This window comes from Dendrobates tinctorius, unplaced genomic scaffold (genome assembly GCF_039654945.1).
Source record: "Dendrobates tinctorius isolate UK_male_01 unplaced genomic scaffold, ASM3965494v1 ptg000069l, whole genome shotgun sequence".
Lineage (NCBI taxonomy): Eukaryota > Metazoa > Chordata > Amphibia > Anura > Dendrobatidae > Dendrobates > Dendrobates tinctorius.
In genome coordinates this window covers 22,608,286-22,624,398 of record NW_027361737.1, presented here as the reverse complement: position 1 = coordinate 22,624,398, position 16,113 = coordinate 22,608,286, and the positions used below count along the sequence as shown (strand labels likewise).

At 43.7% G+C, this 16,113-nt stretch overlaps 1 protein-coding gene across 1 annotated transcript in view; it reads left to right on the top strand.

Moving 5' to 3' along the window:
• Positions 1 to 16,113, top strand: part of FARP2 (FERM, ARH/RhoGEF and pleckstrin domain protein 2) — a 159,100-nt gene that overhangs the window by 102,839 nt on the left and 40,148 nt on the right. Inside the window, exons 14-17 of the mRNA XM_073581193.1 lie at positions 1,229 to 1,365; positions 9,560 to 9,640; positions 10,625 to 10,767; positions 11,698 to 11,773. Of these exons, the coding sequence (XP_073437294.1) occupies positions 1,229 to 1,365; positions 9,560 to 9,640; positions 10,625 to 10,767; positions 11,698 to 11,773 (437 nt within the window). The remainder of the gene's footprint in view (positions 1 to 1,228; positions 1,366 to 9,559; positions 9,641 to 10,624; positions 10,768 to 11,697; positions 11,774 to 16,113) is intronic.

The following is a 16,113-nucleotide window of genomic DNA, read 5'->3' as shown; positions in this document are numbered from 1 at the left end:
GAATGGCCTTCTTTCAAAAACTATGAAGGTACGCCGGCAACTCCTATTCCTTGTGTATACATATGACAGCTTTTTGTGAAAAGTCACCTGAAAGTGCAGTTTCCCTTTAGGCCCGTCTATTGCCTGGTAATTAATAACCCATTATTTGGGGTTTTGTAGGGCCATGGACATAACAACAGATTTAAAATTTGGTGTCCATAGCCTGCTGTGGGTCCATTCATTGTCTTTAGTTTTACGACAGACTCCACCTGCTGTGTTATAACAAGTTCTAAGAGATGGATTTAGATGAAAATATGGTGCCATATGGAGGCATGTGGCAAAAATCCCGCGAGATGGTATAATGGGTACTACAATTTAAGCTATAAATGGTTGTTTTACGGCGTTGTCCACTATAGACCATCTCACTTCCCTGGGCCCCACTTACCCACTCAAATATCACATACTTGTTCTATCCATTTAGGTATTGTGTGTGTGTGTGTGTGTGTGTGTGTGTGTAAAACGTACCCGTTTTAACCTATGGGTCATTTCACACATCAGTCTGTTTTTGTGGAACAATGGTTATGAAAAAGCAGATAAGGCATGTCTGAGTTTGGTCCGAATTGCAAAATAAACTTACCCATTCAAGTAAATGTGAATGCGGGAGTTACATTCACAAATGCTAGGAGCAGCTTGGGAAACCTCCGTCAGTTTTCTCTCATAAATAAACTGGTGACCTGGATGGTGGACAGACGAAGGTCGAAAAACAGATGAAAATTGTTTTGTTTTTCTGTGCAGGAGAAAAAAACCTGATTTTTGAATTTGACCTTAGAAAGACTCCATGATAAAAATCTCTAATTTGTGGCATAATCTAAAGTAGAAGAAATTGTCCAATTTTCTTTCAGTGCCGCTACAAGGAAAATGCATCATTGCACAGTGCCTATAGATAATAATACATAGACATGTAGGGTCATTGGAGGCAAGATGCACTGTTCAGATCTTTTCCACTAATAGGGTCCAAAATAGGGGTTTCGTCTTTATTAATTCAGAATTACCTACCGTAACTTAATTTTTAAAAATGGACTTTTTAGACCACATGATCCCTTAAACAAAAAGATGTAATACTTCCCTTTAACAAACTATGATCATATATTACCTGTACATCACATGGTATTTCTACTGGCGCAAACCAGGTCCTTTATAACATTTCATTTTATGTTTTTTGCTTTTTTTTTTTTAATTAAATCTACAGGTTGTCACCTGTCTCCAGTAATGCTCAGGCCGCCCTCCTCTTCCTCCCAGCCTGGTAGATCTCCACTGATGAGCCCAACGTTAAGTGATAGTGGTAGTGCCAGGGCTGATGATGTGGAAGACATTTCTGACAATAAGGTAAGTGAAACCAAAACTAATTCACCAACTGCCTGTTAAAGGGAACCTGTCTGCAGTGCACAGTAACCTACAGACAGTGTCAGGTCGGCGTCATTATACTGATTAATGATACCTTGGTTGATGAAATCCGTCTTGTGGTTGTTTAATCTTCTTTTTCAGTTTTGTGTTAATGATATGCTCGTGCCCTAAGGTGGGTCTGGGGTATGTGTGCTCTGATCAGGTATTCATAATGCAGAATGCTGACAGGTCACTGATCCCTCACCGACTGACTCACTGGTTTGCATAATGAATATCTGTATATACTTAAAAAAAAAAAACCGCTTCTGCAGGCTGGTGCCAATCGTGGCAGCTGCGCTGCAGCAAAATCGCATGTTTTGTGTGCCAATAGTACATTTTTTCCTATTCGCCACGACAGCACTCACTTAGAGAGGGGATCCGCCCCTAGGAACAGGAAACCTACAGAGAGATGAATAGGGCGGTCCCCCTCGCTCCCTCAGTTTTGGTTTCCTGTTCCTAGAGGGGAACCTGCAGAAGAGGATGCCTGGTCTGGTAGCCGCCCGCATGCATAATATGAGCAGCAGGGGCCCCAGGACTGGAAGCAGCGTCAGGCGGAGAGAAGGTTCCCCCCATGGCTGGTAATGCAGGTGAGGCCACGGTAAGGAGTGCCGAGGCTCACTGTTTTTATGGGGCAGCCCCCCCCTTGGAGCGGGACAGACACATAACGTGAGCGCGGCACCGGGGATGGTAGCCCCCGAGACAGCGAGGCCGGGGGGAAAGCAGGAGATCCTGAGCTCGCGGTGATGGTGCCAGCAGCGCTAAGGAGGCGACATACCTTGCGGCAGCTTGTGTCCTGGTGAGGAAGGGGTAGTGACGAGCAGAGCGGGCAGAGGCGACCTGGAGGTGGAGCAAGAGCTTCCGGGGTCAGATGAGGCAGGAAGGCAGCGGTATCGCGGGAGCAGGCGGCCGCGCATTCGCAGTGGAGGATAGGAGAAAAAAAGGAAAAAAAGAGAAGGTGAGGGGGCGGAACCAGGAAGCTGCATAAGAAGCGCCGGTAATGCTGCAGCGGTGCGCAGCCATGTCGTCCACAAACGACCCGGTTTCGCTCCCGTTAAGCCAGCTAGGGGAATCCCCACATGGCAGCAGAAAGAGCTTTACTGCGAGAAGGAGCAGCAGCACCAGAAGAAGTGGCAGCTCCAGAAGAGAGTCCAGCGGGCATTCTAGGCAGATTGAAGCCTTGGAGAAGAAGCGGAAAGGGAAAAATCCGTCCCACGCCTCGCCTCAGCCTGAGTCACGAACCCCGCAGCCGGTATTTTGCTGACGAGATTCACGTGTGAGTGTTTTTAGTCAGACTTACAGCTGATGGCTTTTTTTCTGGTCCATACCCTTTATGCCAAAAGAATGGAGAAGGCGAAAAATAGAGAGTGTGCCTTATGTTCTCAGCCCCTCCCAGACGGCCACCCCAAGAGATTGTGTCAGTCTTGTATTGAAAAGACCTTACAGGAAGAATCCTCAGGGGAAAAAGGAGGATATCCGGGCTATAATTAGAGAGGAGCTACGGGCCTTAGGCAGCTCCGGTAGACTGGGGGGACACTCCTCTGTCAGAGGAATAGCGTCACTGGCGTCTGGATCGCCGTCAGAGACTGGGGAGCTAGACTCGGATAGATCCCATTAATATTTGTCCTCAGAGGAGGAGGAACAAACTTGTTTCCCTACGGACAGTATTAATAACTTGAAGTCCTTCCGAAATACCATGGGGCTTCCTGAAACTAAGTACCCCAAAACTCCGCAAGAGATGATGTTCGCGGGCATTTCCTGGAAAAAGATCCGGGCCTTCCCAGTAGTTCCAGCTATAAAGGAGCTGGTGAGGAGGGAGTGGGAGAAGCGGGGTCAGAGAACCTTCCTCCCCTTAACGTCGAAACGTAAATATCCATTTGATGAGGAGTTGACGTCTTGGTCGAGAGCCCCCAAAGTAGACGCAGCAGTGGCCTCCACTTCTCGCAGATCTTCCCTGCCGGTGGTAGATTCAGGGACGCTAGCTGATTCATTGGATCGTAAGACAGATACCTTCCTTAAATGATCTTGGGAGGCGTGCATGGCAGCTTTTAAGCCAGCAATAGCAGCCACATGCACAGCAAGGTCGATGTTGATATGGTTGGATGACCTAGAAGGAAAGATTAAAAGCGGAGCATCTAGAGATAAGCTTCTTTCCTCTATTCCCCTGATTAAAGGGACAGCGGCCTTCCTGTCCGACTCCTCAGCTGAATCTCCGATTTATCTGCTAGAGCAGCAGGGCTAACCAGTTCAGGCCGACGGGCCTTATGGTTAAAAGGATGGAGAGGAGATACACCAACAAAGACTAAACTTTGCGCTATACCCTGCCAGGGTAAGTACCTATTTGGCACGGAGCTGGATGAGATCCTAACCAAGGAGGGTGAGAGGAAGAAAGGTTTCCCTAACCCGTATATTCCCTTCAACAGGAGAGCCTTCAGGAAACCTCCGTTTGGGGAAAAGAAGGATTTCAAACCTCAGGACCGCTGGGGCAGTAAGGACCCCAAACAGAGAGGCAACCTATTTGGGAAACGTCCCTTCAGACCAGGGGACAGGTTTCGATAGCACCAGTTCACCGGTAGGTGGCAGCTGCTGAAATTCAGCCGCCAATGGAAAAAAATTACATCCAACCCCTGGGTCATTAAGATCGTTTCATCAGACCTAGAACTAGAATTTGTTCGGCACCCACCGAACTCCTTCCTATTGACTTCTATGAAGTCCCAAACACAGCAGGAAGCATTGGAGATGGAGATTACAGCGCTGTTAACCAAGCGTGTTCTGATAGACGTCCCAGAGGACGAAAGAGGAATGGGCTTCTATTCTCCCCTGTTTTTAATCCCTAAGCCAGATGGTTCCTTTAGGACAATAATTAATTTGAAAAAGCTTAATACATTCTTGAGGCTGAGGCCGTTTAAAATGGAGTGAATACGTTCAGCAATAAAACTTTTGTTTCCCAGGTGCTATATGGCAGTCTTAGACCTAAAAGATGCCTATTACCATCTCCCCATACATCAAGGGCACCAGAAGTTCCTGCGAGTAGCAGTCGTGTTCAGAGGTCGAATTCAACATTTCCAATTTACGGCGATGCCGTTCCGACTATGGCTCCTCGAGTGTTTACCAAATTGATGTTGGAGGTGATGTCATATATGAGGCTGAATGACACCCTAGTGGTCCCTTATTTGGATGACCTGCTCATAGTAGGAAACTGTCTCCCAATGTGAAAAAAGAATATTGATATTGTCTCATCCCTACAGACACTAGGCTGGCTGATCAACTGGGAAAAGTCCAGGCTGCAACCGGTAACCTGTCAGACGTTCCTGGGCCTCCAAGTAGACTCCGTAAATCAGAAATGCTTTTTACCAGACACTAAGGCGCAGGCCATAGTTAGTAAGATACGGAGAATTACTGAAAAACCCATAATATCATTAAGACAGGGTATGTCGTTGTTAGGGTCCCTAATATCATGCATTCCGGCAGTGCAATGGGCCCAATTCCACTCCAGAAAATTGCAGTGGGCTATTTTGCAGGAGATAGACTGGGAGGACGGTTGGAAGGGAGAATGTCCCAATCGCCCGAAGTAATTAACTCTAGGTTGGTGGTTGGACCTTAGCAATTTATCAAAGGGAGTTCAGTGGTGGGTTACTCCCTCTAGGGTAGTTACCACGGACGCTAGCCCCTCAGGGTGGGGGGCCCATCTAGAGGAGATGGTGCAGGGCCAGTGGTTGGAGCATGAAGCAGAATGCTCCTCCAATATAAAGGAACTAACAGCATTTTATTACGCTATATCTGAATTTCTCCCGCAGCTAAGAGGAACCCATGTGAGGATCCAATCAGACAATGCCACCGCAGTGGCGTATATAAGCCGGCAAGGAGGCGCGCGATCAGGACCATTGATGTCTATCGCGGAAAAGATCTTAGAGATGGCCGAAGTGCATCTTCACTCCTTATCTGCACTCCACATGAGAGGAGTGGACAATTCTCGAGCAGACTACCTCAACCGCCAAACTTTATATCAGGGCGAGTGGGTCCTCAGCCGGCACATCTTCAAGAAGATAGCGGCGAAATGGGGCAGACCAGAAATAGACCTGTTCGCGACCAGAGCCAACAGGCATGTAAAAAAGTTTGCTTCTCTCTACAGAGCAGACAACCCAAACATACTAGATGCCCTCCAAGCATCCTGAACATTCCGGCAAGCCTATGCCTTCCCTTCAATGGTTCTGTTACCAACAGTGGTCAGGAAAATAAGACAGAAGGCGAGGGTCATCTTGATAGCCCTGTTTTGGCCCAAAGGCCGTGGTTCTCATGGCTGAGAGCCATGTCAATAACCGACCCATGGATTCTGCCGCTACACCAGGACCTTCTCTCGCAGGGACCCTTTTACCATCCACAGGTCAAAGCTCTGCGCCTAGCGGCTTGGAATTTGAAAGGGAACTATTGAAGCTGAGAGGCTTCTCAAAAAACCTGATTAATACCCTTCTACAAAGTAGGAAGGAATCCACAACAAGGATCTACGCTAAGGTGTGGAGGAAATTCCTGGCCTTTCACCCAGCAAGATTGTCCGGTGAAGTACCCATTACGGCCATTCTAGAATTCCTTCAGAAGGGCCGAGAATTGAGGCTCTCAGTAAATACTCTAAAGGTCCATGTGTCGGCCCTAGAAGCCTTGTTTAACTACAATGTGGCAAGTAATAAGTGGGTGACCCAGTTCATTTCAGCTTGTCAGCGGTCAAATCCTGTTCACATTCCTCAGTTACCAACATGGGACCTTAGCCTCGTCTTCGATGCCTTTACGCAAGCCCCGTTCGAGCCCATGAATTCGGCATCAATGAAATGCCTTTAATTAAAAACTGCTCTGTTAGTAGCCTTAGTATCGGCAAGAAGAGTAAGCGATCTCCACGCCCTATCGGTAGATCCCCCGTTCCTATCAGTAACCCAGGACAGACTAGTATTGAGAACGGACCCGTCTTATCTTCCCAAACGGGCTACTAATTTTCATAGGTCTAAAGAGATCTGCCTACCCTCCTTCTACGAGAACCCAACAACACAAGAGGAGGTTAAATATCACACCTTGGACGTAAGGAGAGCTGTGCTAGCCTACCTAGATAGGACCGGTCCCTGGAGGCAGAGTAGGTCTCTTTTTGTCTCCTTCCAGGGTAACAAAAAGGGGGCTAGAGTTACAAGAGACACGCTGTCCAGGTGGATCAGAGATGCGATCATGATGGCATATTCGGCAAAAGGAGAAGACCCTCCACAGGGTATTAAGGCACACTCTACCAGAGCCATATCATCCTCCTGGGCCGAGAGGGCGAACGTCCCAATTGAACAAATATGTAAGGCTGCAACCTGGTCGTCTCCTTCTACCTTCTATAGTCACTATAGACTAGATTTGTCCTCTACAGAGGATTTGACCTTTAGTAGATCTGTCCTTAACACGGAGTGCCCTCCCAGGTGATTATCTCTGAAAATCTCTGTGGGTGCTGTCGTGGCGAAGAGGAAAAAACGGATTACTTACCGGTAATACTCTTTTGTAGAGTCCACGACAGCACCCGCTCACTTCCCGCCCGTAAGATTTCACAAGTGGTTCTCCTTGGTGGTGGAAGTTAGAATTAGGAATTAATAACTAATAAATTGATAACTAAAGCAAGCATAGAAGTATATGTATGTGTGTGTATATATATATATATATATATATATATATATATATATATATATATATATATATATATATACATAAGGATGGATAAATTGTCTAAATAAGTGGACTAAAACATGTATGGCGGTTCCTCCGTTGTTCTCTGTAATCCAAACTGAGGGAGCGAGGGGGACCACCCTATTTATCTCTCTGTAGGTTTCCTGTTCCGAGGGGCGGATCCCCTCTCTCAGTGGGTGCTGTCGTGGACTCTACAAAAGAGTATTACCGGTAAGTAATCCGTTTTTTTTTTTTTCAGGTTATTCAGCTAAAGGGAAAAAAAAAACAATTTGAAAATGGCACCCGCCGCGCCTGCGCAGTTGTTGCTATCGGTGTCTGTTGTGGTTATGAAACACCGCGCCGCCGGGGGTAGTTTGTGGGGCCCTCCAGTACATACTCGGCTGGAAGGTGTTTCATCACCCATATGCTGTTCACTTTGGGGAACCAATTGACTGCAGACAGAGGCTGGAATCAACTTTAACAACTCGGCTTTATTCTCTTCAGGGCACAGCACGCCCTACACAGCAACAGGACTCCTTATTAGGTTTCAGTAATATATCTTCATCTACAGCAGTACGTCACTTCTTCCTTCACTTCACTCATATGCACCACACTGGCAAGCTGACACGTCACACGGAGCACGATGACCACGGAACACTTCCCTTCTTTCAGAGCCCGACTTTAGCCCACGAAGGTAACCCGACTTATCCGTTACAGCTCACCCCCTAAAGGCACTGTTGCTCCTGTTCGTATCCTAGTTTCACAGCTCACTGACTCCAGCTGCTACTGGGATCCTTCCAATGTAACTCCCTGGCTTGCAATTCTCCAGACACGGGCTGGAATCCATTAGACTGGCTTGGGTGTCACTTCAGCTTCTCCTTGCTAGCTGACTTGACCGACGAGTCTCCTTCTTCTGTCTCACTAGCCTAAAGGCCCTTTTACATTTAGCGATGCACCAGCGATCTGACCCGGTCAGGATCGCTGGTGCATCGCTAAATGATCGCTAGTGAGCTTCCACACAGGAAGATCTCACAGCGATGCAGCAGCGACGCAGCGGACAATACTTACCTTTCACACACAGCGATCCAGACGTCCGCCCGCCCGCGTCCAGCGTCGCTCGTCTCACACAGCAGGAAGCAGACAAGAAATGGAGCCGCCCGATCTCGCGCGATGAGCGACAGACAGCGGGGGAGCCGGTCGGAGGTAAGTATCACACATAGCGATATCGCTAGTAATATCGCTATAACGTCACAAAATCAGTGACGTTTTAGCGATATTGCTATGTGTAAAACCCCCTTTACAGTCCCCAGTCCCTGACTGCAAGGCCTCCAGCACCACAACGTGCTGTCTACTGCTGTAGGCACTCAGCTGCTGCTCTTCACTCCTGTCCTGTGCTGTGCTACCCCTGGCTAGACTGACTGGAGGGAAACTATCTTTCTTTTCTCCTGTCTAGCCACTCCTCTCAGTTAACCTCTCAGATGTCTTCTTACTAGTTGAGCTCAGTCCCCCCATCTAGTGGCCCTTTTCTAATACTACACCTAAATATCTTACTAATGTTGTGTGAACACAAACACACACACACACAACATGCATACAACACACAAGACATATATACTTTATACAGACATGTAAGGAACACAGTTAAGATGCAATAACAATATTTACAGGGCTATGCCCTCACCTCCTTACAGTGATCCGATAGCTGCTACTGCGCATGTGCTGGCAGCGCCATCTTACTGGAGAAGAAGAGAAAAATTTCCTCCTCCAAGATGGTGCCGCCAGAGCAGTAGCAGCTCTCGTCTCATTTTCAGGAATAGAAAAAAAGGTCTGCATCTCTCCCCCCCCCCCCCCCCCCTACAGTGCTTGTCTATAAGTGATGCAGTATTGTCTATAGGCGTTGCGGTAGCTCAACACTGTACACTTGAAAAGATATGAGCTGCAGTACCCGGCACAAAATCTGAAAAGTGGAATGTTTGGGAACAGAAAAAAAATTCAATTTGTGTTTGTTACCTCCTATAGTTTTATGCTGCTTCTTTAGCAAGGTGAAGGAAGAGTGTGGCAGGTCTACATGAAATACTATTTTCTGAGTATTGGCCATTGCAGGGATGCTCATCTAAAGAGATGGAGTTATTCAGGAAAATGAGTTAGCGGAGCTTATGCTCAGCCCACATTTGTCACTTAGGTCAATCTGGGGGGTCATTCAGTCATTTATCTGTCACCAATTCTGTTTTTTCTTGGACGATTGCTGCATTCAAGGTGGAATGTTTTGCTGCCTGCGTAGCAAGTGAAACACAAACGTAACTCACCTGTGTGCACCGTATATCAATGTTAGGGGCAGACAGCTGATATTTCCCTTGATACATGTATATTCATGGCATTAAAGATAGAAACCATAAATTATTGCTAGTGGCGTCTGAAGATCAAGCAACAAAACTATCTTTATTTCTCCGATCTGTAGATGGATGAAGCCTATTATATCACCAAGGAAATTCTCAGCACAGAGACGTCTCATTTCAAGGATATCGAGGTCATAACTGTGGTAAGCCTCAATGATTAGATAAAAATGCCTGTCCTATCCAGTCATTCGTCTTCTCCTTCTAAATTTGTATCCCATGTGCACAGTCCTTGGCTTTGGGGTAACCTCACATTCATTTTACAATACCTCATTTTACCTTGACTGGTGGTTACATATGAGAGCGGAATCTCTAAATCTCTAGTTTGTCAGGATCCATGTCTGACAAGGTGTAAGCACCAGAAAAAAAACAATATTACAAATAATTTTTGAATTCCCAAACTACACATGATAACCTAAGGAGAGACCGCCCCACCCAAAAGCAGCCCTAGGAGATAAGTAGTAGATTAGCGTAAGTTTCCAAAAATTTCTCCTTTGATATTTTATTCTACCACTATCAAATCCATTTTAATTTGAGTATTCTGAAAAGGAATCAGAACGATTCACGATATTTGATCATGTTGCTCTCTTAAAGATAATGTCATTCATACCTCTAATTATGCAATCTATTGCTACCTGACTAAATAAACCTAATTTTTACAAAACTTAAAACAGATTTTTAAGTGCTCTGAGCATGATCGGAGCACTTCCCAAGCCTCTGCCTTCCTGCTTTTATTCTCTACCGAGCCTTCATCTGTTTTACTGACAGCTGAAGCAGAGGAAGTTGAGGATGAGGCAAAGGCTTTCTAAGTGCTCTGATCATGTCCAGCGCACTTAGGCTTCTTTTGCACATAAATTAAAACTGTGGAGCAACAGATTGCATAGATAACGGTATGGATGACACTGCGTTTCAGAAAACAACTATATAAACAGTTTGGGAACGGATTGTTCTAACATTTCCTTTGAGCTATAATTCTCCCGTTATGGGTAAGATACCCTTGTCCCACAATTGATGTTGCCCAGTATTTGTAGGCTTATAGCGGTTTTTAACTTTTCATTTTATTTGGAATTTGCCCAGTAGATGCCCCTCACGCTTCTATTCTTCACGGCATGTTGTGCATTGGTTTTTAGTGGCTGGAGAAAGCGCTTGGTAAAGGTGGAGATCTCCAGGAAACACTAGAGCACCAGATGAAGCCTCTGTTTTCTTGCATGGAGCCCATACGGCTGTTTCACCAGGAATTTTTGCAGCAACTTGAGGACATCCTAAGCCTTTGGTAATGACATAACCATAGACTAAGGGCTTTCTTGCATATGATATGGGTATTTTGATCTATTGTGTGAAGAAAGTTACACTTTAGAAAATATACAGCTGAGCCAATGGGAAAATTAAAGAGATAATCACAAATTATGTGAAAAATGTCTGCATTATGTATGACAAAGAAGAAGTCCGTACATATCGCTAACAGGATGCATCTATGATCAGAATACAGATACATGCAGGTGATCGTACAAAACTTTTCTGCTGCCTCTCTCCCGCCACCAGGGCCAATGTAATCTCTCTCTTCACATTTTATACCAGAAGGATAATGTTCTGTTTCCTTCAAGTTTTATAATTTAATTCACAAGTACTTGATTTAAATTAGTTTTCAGATTTTTTTGAAATATTGTTTAAGGAGGGTTTTGTTTTTTTTTTACTTTCTTTTAAAAAACATCATAAATCATATCCAGATGTCCAGCCCTTTTAGTTATAGAAAGTTATTTTTAAAAACGTTTTTTTTTTCTCCAAATCCTCATTACTTAGTTATTTTATGGGCTGAAAACTGACCCAGTGCAGGAGAGCTTTGTGATGCCGTGCTTGGCTCACAAATTGTGTAGACTGAGGTTTTATAAGAAACTGCAGTTAAATTGTAGTAAGTTGATGGGGTGGTCTCTTAGGACAGATGGATATCATGGGGGGGTCTTCAGCTCAAAGTCTTTTCGGATGTGCTTGAGCTGTCTTTGTATTGCATGAACAACCATTTATCGGAATGGCCATCATGTGATACAACATTACCTCTGCCAGAGAAGAGCCTAGCTTGTTTCCTAACAATACACACCGATTGTTGGAAGTGGAATCTGGGGGATATTGGGATAACTCCTGTAACTTGTTATTTTTATTCGGGGTGTCCTCATGTTTTGAAAACTTGTAAAATGTGTATTTCCAGGGAAGGACGATTTGCACGTACAAAAGACATGCAAATTCTTGGCGACTTCATGCTTCGGAATATGACTGCCTTAAGGGTAAGACTATAGTAATTTCCCATACTGTGTGTCACAGTAATGCTGACATTGTTAGTGTTCTCATTTTACAAGCCAGATTGCTTGTACTTGTCCTGTGATTATATATTTAAACAAACACATAGGAAATTATAGGCTGTGTGTATACACACTCCTCAATATTGAAATTGCAAGGCCAAGAAGGAAAAGTTGTGGAAATATAGAAATCACACGATCGGTAGACATGTTACTGATAAGCAAAAGATGGAAACTAAATTTTCAAAACATCTTTATATATTCATAGCAGCTATCAATGAGGTTGTTAATGGTTGTTTGAGGAATGTTTTACCACACTCAATGCACTTGGGCGCATAATCAATATCCCCTGCTGGCAGCTCCTTGTGCAATTGATGACAAATTGCATTCCAGATGTGCTCGATGGGATACAAGTCTGGAGACACTGCAGGCCAAGGTAGTACATTTTGGCCAAAAGGCTGCTCACAGTAGCACGAGTAACATTTGGCCTGGCATTGACTTGTTGAAAATCAGGTTTTGGGACACTTTGGAGACATTACGGCATGAAAGCCTGTTCAAAGCGTTGTCTGTGTGGAGTACAGATGGTGACCAAAGGTTGAGATGGAAGAATGAAAGGTCTATTTTATTTAAAATTTCTGCAACGAGTCCCGCTTGTGTCTTGGGCACATTAGTAGCTGGAGATTGATGTGGAGATCATGCGGGCAACACCATGAAGAGGCCTTTACAAGGCAATGCCACACCAGTCTACTCCTGGGATTAGGCTGTTGGCTGGCCGCACCAGTCTAGTCTACATTTTAGGTACACTTAACAGCTCAGTGATACATTTATGGGTGGTAGAACCAGTTGGACAGCTACTGTGAGTAGATTGAAAGGCCTAAACATGCTACCATCGCCTATAGTATCTTTGGACTTTCGTGTGTATTTTTGCACATGGCGCTCATATTCATTACTGAATAAATCAAAAGATTTTAAAGATTTTATTTACATTGCATACTAACTTGTTCATCCATCGTGTGTGTGTGTTCTGCTGGAATATGTCTACTTCATTTGACATATTAGAAAAGAGGAGGAAAAAATTGGGTCTTTAGGTGCTTTAAAAATACAAAACATTTTATTATAGCACAAAATTGCAAATAGAAACATATAATAGAATAATATAAAATGACTACAGCAATAAAAAGAGACTGGCAAAGCATCTGGTGCCAAGATGTCAGGCAAAGGGTCTAGTAGTGACACAAACCCACATAGAACAAATGGTAATCATAGTTCTTAACACGAAATAAACAATTGTATATGAGTGGGTGTTACCCAGATCAAACACACCATAAAATAAATGACAGTCATTACTTCATAGTCCTTGCTGCAGAGTAAATAAAAATTTATAGGTAAGTATTTGCATATATGTATTGACCAGATGTAACATACCAATGTTAGGGCACAAGAGAGAAAGCCAGCAAGAACAGGAGCACCGAGTGTCCCCGACGCGCATTTTGCGCGTTCACATGTTACGCTTCATTGTGGGTGATTGTGTACACTTCCTTCAACAGGACCTTATATCGCCCAGGTAACCAGTCCCATGACCGGAATGATATGCAATGGAAATGACTGTAGCAGCGTATGCGCTTTCATCCATTCACATCACGGAGTCATCACTGCTGCCGTCCGGGATGAAACATGGGAGCATGGAGGCGTCACCATGGCTCCCGCACATGCACACCTGCCTCAGAGATGCTGCAGGATGAATGGGATGCAGGGCAGGGAGATGCATGTGCACATCATAACAAATCTGTAAGAATATAGAGTTAATAACCCCATAGTAGTGGGGATGAATGGGGAAATCGGAAATACAATATGAAATGTTAGTACATAGCAGCATTCATAGTATATAAACATTAATAGAAAGACATGATGATCGATGTTATTTTCACCGAATCCTCACGTTGTCTCCAACTTCTTTTAAATACATATTTCCAAATGGCAATAAATAGGGTAAATGTTGAAAAGAAAGACACCAATAAGAACTGTCCAAAATCGCTTAAACTCTTTACCCCCAAGTCTGTTTTCACCTTCCTAGCCAGGCCAAATTTTTCAATTCTGACCAGTGTCAATTTAGAAGGTAATAACTCTGAAACGCTTCAACAGATCCTACTGATTCTGAGAATGTTTTCTTGTGACATATTTTGATAAATTTTGCAATTATCAAACTTTTAATATTTATGCCCATAAACCAGAGAATTATGTCACACAAAATAGTTAATAAATAACATTTCCCACATGTCTACTTTACATCAGCACAATTTTTGAAATGTAATTTTTTTTGTTCTAAAGTTACGAGGGTTAAAATTTGACAAGCGATTTTTCATTTTTCCATACAAAATTTCCAAAACCATTTTTTAGGGACCATTTGAAGTGACTTTGAGGGACCTAGATGACAGAAAATACCACAAATTGACACCATTCTAAAACCTGCACCCCTCAAGTTGCTCAAAACTGCATTCAAGAAGTTTATTAACCCTTCAGGTGCTTCACAGTAACTGAAGCAATGTGGAAAGAAAAAATTAACATCTAACTTTTTTTTTTACAAAAATTTCACTTTAGACCCAATTTTTTTTATTTTTACCAGAGTAACAGGAGAAAATTGACCCAAAATTTGTTGTGCAATTTCTCCTGAGCTTGCCGATACCACATATGTGGGGAAAAAAGTACTGTTTGCACGCACGTCAGGGCTTGGAAGAAAAGGAGGACCGTTTGACTTTTTGAACGCAAAATTGGAAACTAGACCCCTCAAGGAAATTATCTAGATGTGTGGTGAGCACCTTGAACCCCCAGGTGATTCATGGAAATTTGTAACGTTGTTAAAATAAAAGAATCAAATTTAGCCCCAATATTTTATTTTCATAAAGGCAACAGGAGAATTTGCACCAAACAAATTATTGTGCAAAAGCTACTGTTTGGGTGCACGGCAGGGCTCTGTAGGAAAGGAGTGCCGTTTGACTTTTTGAAAGCAAAATTTGCTGGAATCCTCAGTGGACGCAATGTCTCGTTTGGAGAACCCCTGATGGGCCTAAATTGTGGATACCCTCCACAAGTGACCCAATTTTGGAAACTAGACCCCTCAAGGAATGTAAGCAAATGTGTAATGAGCACCTGGAACCCCCAGGTGCTTCACAGAAGTTTAAAACTTTGAGCTGTGAAAATTAAAAAAAATGCATTGTTCCCACAAAAAAGTTATTTTCGCCCCAATTTTTTATTCTGACAAGTAAAACAGGAGAAAATGGAACACAAAAATTGTTGTGCAATTTCTCCTGAGAATGCAGATAGCCTATATGTTGGGGAAAACTACAGTTTGGGCGCAAAGCTGGGCTCAGAAATGAGGAAATGACGTTTTGGAACTCAAACTTTGGAATGGTCTGTGGATGTCATGACACATTAGGAGAGCCCCTAATGTGCCTAAACAGTGGATCCACTACCCCCCCGACAACTGACCCCATTTTCAAAACTAGACCCCTCAAGGAATTTATTTAGACATGTGGTGAGCACCTTTAACCATCAGGTGCTTCACGGAATTTTACAACGTTGATCTGTGAAAATGAAAAAAAAAAAACCCACAAAAATATTGTTTTGGCTTCAAATTTTTTAATTTTCACAAGGTTAGCAGGAGAAAACGTATTCCAAGATTTGTTGTGCAATTTCTCCTGAGTATGTATATCCCATATGTGGTCAAAAACTACTTTTGAGACAGAGTGCAAAGCTCAGAAGGGAAGCGCCATATTGGAGTTTAGATTTTGCTGGAATGGTTTGAGGGGGCCTTGTCACATTGGCAGAGCCCCTGAGGTGCCAGAACAGCAGAAGCACCCCATATGTGTCCTCATTTTACAAACTACCACCCCCCCAATGAATTAATCTAGGGGTGCAGTGTGCATTTTGATACCACATGTGTCTCTCAAAATTGTATACCATTGGGCAGTAAAGAATTAATAATTACATTTTTACCATTAAAATGTTGTTTTAGCCTCAAGCTTTTCATTTTTCTAAGGGTTAAGAGGAAATAATGGACCTTGGTTTATTGTAAAAATTTCTCCTGGGTGCGCCAATACCCTACATGTAAGGCTGGGTTCACACGTAGCGGAACACATAGTGTTTGACGAGTGTGTCCAACTTTTTACTATTGAGGCTGCCTATGCGGCATCAATAGTAAAAGATAGAATGTAAATAATAAAAAAAAAATTGTTTACTCTGTCGCCTCATTGTTGGACACAGAACCATGGGTGTTATGCTGCTGTCCACTAGGAGGCGACACTATGCATAATCTGAAAAAGATTAACTTT